This window comes from Atta colombica, unplaced genomic scaffold (assembly GCF_001594045.1).
Source record: "Atta colombica isolate Treedump-2 unplaced genomic scaffold, Acol1.0 scaffold164, whole genome shotgun sequence".
In the NCBI taxonomy this organism is placed as follows: Eukaryota; Metazoa; Arthropoda; class Insecta; order Hymenoptera; family Formicidae; genus Atta; species Atta colombica.
In genome coordinates, this window is record NW_017259255.1 from 1,463,129 (window position 1) to 1,466,809 (window position 3,681).

The 3,681-nt window shown below is 39.0% G+C and overlaps 1 protein-coding gene across 1 annotated transcript in view; it reads left to right on the top strand.

Annotated features, from left to right (window-relative positions):
• Positions 1-885: 885 nt before the first annotated feature.
• Positions 886-3,681, top strand: part of LOC108686106 (centrosomal protein of 131 kDa-like) — a 7,384-nt gene continuing 4,588 nt past the window's right edge. The window contains 3 exon segments of the mRNA XM_018191201.1: positions 886-904; positions 907-962; positions 1,384-2,014. Coding sequence (XP_018046690.1) covers positions 886-904; positions 907-962; positions 1,384-2,014 — 706 coding nt within the window.

A 3,681-nucleotide genomic window follows, 5' to 3' on the forward strand; every position in this document is an offset into this window, starting at 1 on the left:
CAAAGAGTATGCCAATAGAAAGAATTATTACTAATTAACACAAAGAATCATGATGAAATGCTACTCTACAACAAAAGAAAATATGAATTATAAATAAAAAAAAATCTTAAATATTCCAGATCCGATTCTCTATTTATTAAAAGATACGTTCGAATATGTTTCCTTTTTATTTATTATTCCCTTTAGAAATCGTGGATTGTGATAAACGACTTGAATCATACTGAACATATCCACAAACTAGGACAACAGCAGTATCTACAACTATGTGCTTTCATATTACAAATGAAGAAAAACCGTATCCATTACAATAGTGCGAATGTTTAGGAATTTCAGGAATCGAGAAATGTAATCCTCTCGGTATCTTAATCAAGATAGAATTCTAAGTATACACACGACATAATTCAATAAAGCGAAATAAATCCTTACGAAAGCAGAAGTTCAAAGTTATGGCAAGGATTAATCGCGAAGGATACTTCAAGCAAATAGAATCCTGCAATCGGGAGGTTTCAGAAAAGGCAATCTCGCAAGCACACAGAGATGTCCCGAAAAAGCGAAATGAAGCGCGATTTTATGAGCGAAAAAGTGGAACATTCGCGTAAACATTTCTTTATGGAGAAATGCATATCTATCGAGAAGGAAGGAGCAGTCTAAAGGGCTTGTCCCTTCGGCCTTGTCAAAAGGGTGATGCACTTTGGGGGGAGGAGGCAAACTGAGGACCGATCGTCGGGTGTCACGAGGTCACGTGAAAATAGGTCATTGAGAGGCGTCCTCTCCGCGGAGAGAAAACTCTCACGACATCAATGATTTCTCTCATTCACGATACAAATAAGTAGCAATTCTCCTTTCCTCTCCCTTCCTCCATTGCAGAAGTGATTTGCAGGGTGGATGCTGCATGCGCGTGAGAAAAGAAGCTGCCGGAAGGAAATGCGTACCTCTCTTGCCATTACGTCATAGCCCTGCAGGTAAGGAACCGTCCCAGCAGCAAACTCGCGGCTTTATTCTGAAGGAACGACCACTAAGGCGAAAGTGAAGAAGGTTGCACGTCGCATTATATATCGGAGGATGCTGCTCTCTGGTCGCGCTGCTGTCCGCCCAGCTTGCTCGTGCGTACACCCTCGCAAGATTCTCTCTCTCTCTCTCTCTCTCTCTCTCTCTCTCTCTCTCTCTCTCTCTCTCTCTCTGTCTTCTCTCTCTCTCTCTTCACACACCGTCTCTGTTTCTCTCTTCTCCTTCTCTTTCTTCTTTTTTTCTTCTTAACGGGCGCGACACTTTGCTTAGCCGGCCGTTTAGGTGTCTACTTGGTTGGACTCTCACTGGCCGGATAACGGCGAGCTGTAGTAGCTACTAGTTGGCTAGCTGGTTGACTTGTATCACTGATGACAGACCGTGGAATCTTCTTTTCTTCGTGCGGTTGCTCCTCGCCGTTCTTGTCGCACCCGCGGCGCCGCGCCTCACTCCGTCTCGCTCGAACGTACGTACGCACGTACGCGAGGTAGACGAGAGCGAGGATGCACAACACCCTCCGTTATATGTATCTCGCAATTAAAGCACGGCCGCCCCCGGCCGGCCGCCCCTGTGCTGCCGTACCACCAGGACAGGCTAGACAGTGGAAGAGAGAGGGCGATTGAACGGCGAGGAGCGACGAGGAGGGGTTACGGCGACGTACGTACGTCCGTCGATGTGGACGTACCTGGCCTGACGACCGTGCCGTGCTGTGCGTACGTGCGATTAACAGGCGTGTATTTAAGATTTCACTGGCGCATACGACAGAGGCCCTCGCGAATTGTAACACTGGCTTCCTCCCAGCAATTACTGCGGCGACTCCTAGTTTTAGATCGATTCTCCTACGGTACGTACCGCCGTACGCCGCGAGGGGTCGGAAGGGCCGCTCTGCACGTACCACCCTGCACCCTCTCCTATCATCCACCCTCCCATCTCGCCACCTCCCCATCGCCGCCTGAAATCCTAGGAAACCTCGCCCCGAGAACGCCACGACAGCCGACCCTGCAACTACGTAGGAATACCACCCCCGAGGATACAGCGAAGATCGCATTGAGAGATCTCGAGGGATGAGATCTCTCTGAGGATAAACGCGATTCTAGACAACGATAAACTCAACTGATACCCGTTTTAATGTAGATTAACTTTAATCTTGGTTCAACTTATTCTTCATCTTTTCCTATTTCTTATAGAATAAGAAAAGTAAGTTGAACCGAGATTAAAATTAAACACATTGTTAGAAACTTATTAGGACATGAATCCAGATAAAAGGAATTTTTCCTTCGAAAATTGATGAATAGGTATTTTCTTGACCAAGAGTTGAAATGGAAGATATCGAATGGAAGTACATGATTTCAGGTCAAACAGTTAACTTTCACACAAGAGAGACATTCCTAAGACTATCTTTTAAGCTTAATCTACAATGTATTTTTTGCTTTCTGTTTCTTGTTTTTTACCTCTTGTTTTTTTACCTTCTTTGTGATCATTTTATCGGCAATCGCATTTCTTTTTATACTTAACTCTTGAAGTTCCTCTACTTTTATTTTGGTTACAGAAAACGAAAAAACTGAGTAGGAGACATAAAGGCAAAAAATAAAAAATGATAAAAAGCAAGAAACAGGAAACAAAGAGCACATTGTAGATTAATAAAAACTTTAATATTTCTAAAAATATTTCATATATATATATATTTTTTTATTATTTGAAAACTGACTTTTAAATTTTGTAAATTTTCTTCAGAAATATAATAGAATAAGAAGTCTTAAAATATATAATACATATATATAATTTCAGAATTCGCATATATAAAAAAATTTTAAGAGAGATATAGACTTTTGCAATATATTTTTAAATGTTCAATTTATATTTAAAAATCTAAGAAATTTTGAAGAATACTATTTTGAAGAATAAAATTTATATAGAAACCCTGAAAAATAATATGAAAAATTTAAAGAAAAATTTTCAAGGCTGATAAATATAATCTTTTTTATTTAATATTTAGAGCATATATTATTTAAAAACTAACGTTTGATAATATATGAAATAATGTATTTTAATCAAATACAAATAGATCAAGAGGCCACTGTAGTGATTTTGTTACTCATAGCGACAAATATGAATATATATATATATTTAATGAAATATATATATATTTAAGCCCGATCGCGATCATTTGAAGGAGAAGTAGGCTTTCCAAAATTGTAGATTTTGATTTTGTTATTAAAAGCGTCAAGGTTGAATGTTGTTGTAATCGATAATTAATATTCTTAGTCTAAGATAGGCGAATTTCTATACTCCTCAGAAGAAGGATTTACATGAAGTAAGAAAATTGTATTAAAAAATTGTATAAATTGTATGTTCGGGTAGGTATGGCTGCCTTTATGACCATCTAAAAGAGAAATATGGGAATCATTTCTCGATAATCAATATCAAAATTAAGTAAGTAGACAAAAATTCATTCTCGTCGGTATCGATTGTTTTTCAGAAAAAATTTGTCACTTTGACTCAGTATAGCGATCTCTTGCACTCTTCTGAGGGGAGAATATGGAAGTCCGTCTGTCTTGGAAAAAGGATATTAACTATCGATTGCAACAACATTCAATCTTAACGCTTTCGATAAAAAAAATCAAAATCTGCAACATTTTAAAAAGTCTCTCTTCAAGCGACCGCGACCGGACTTAT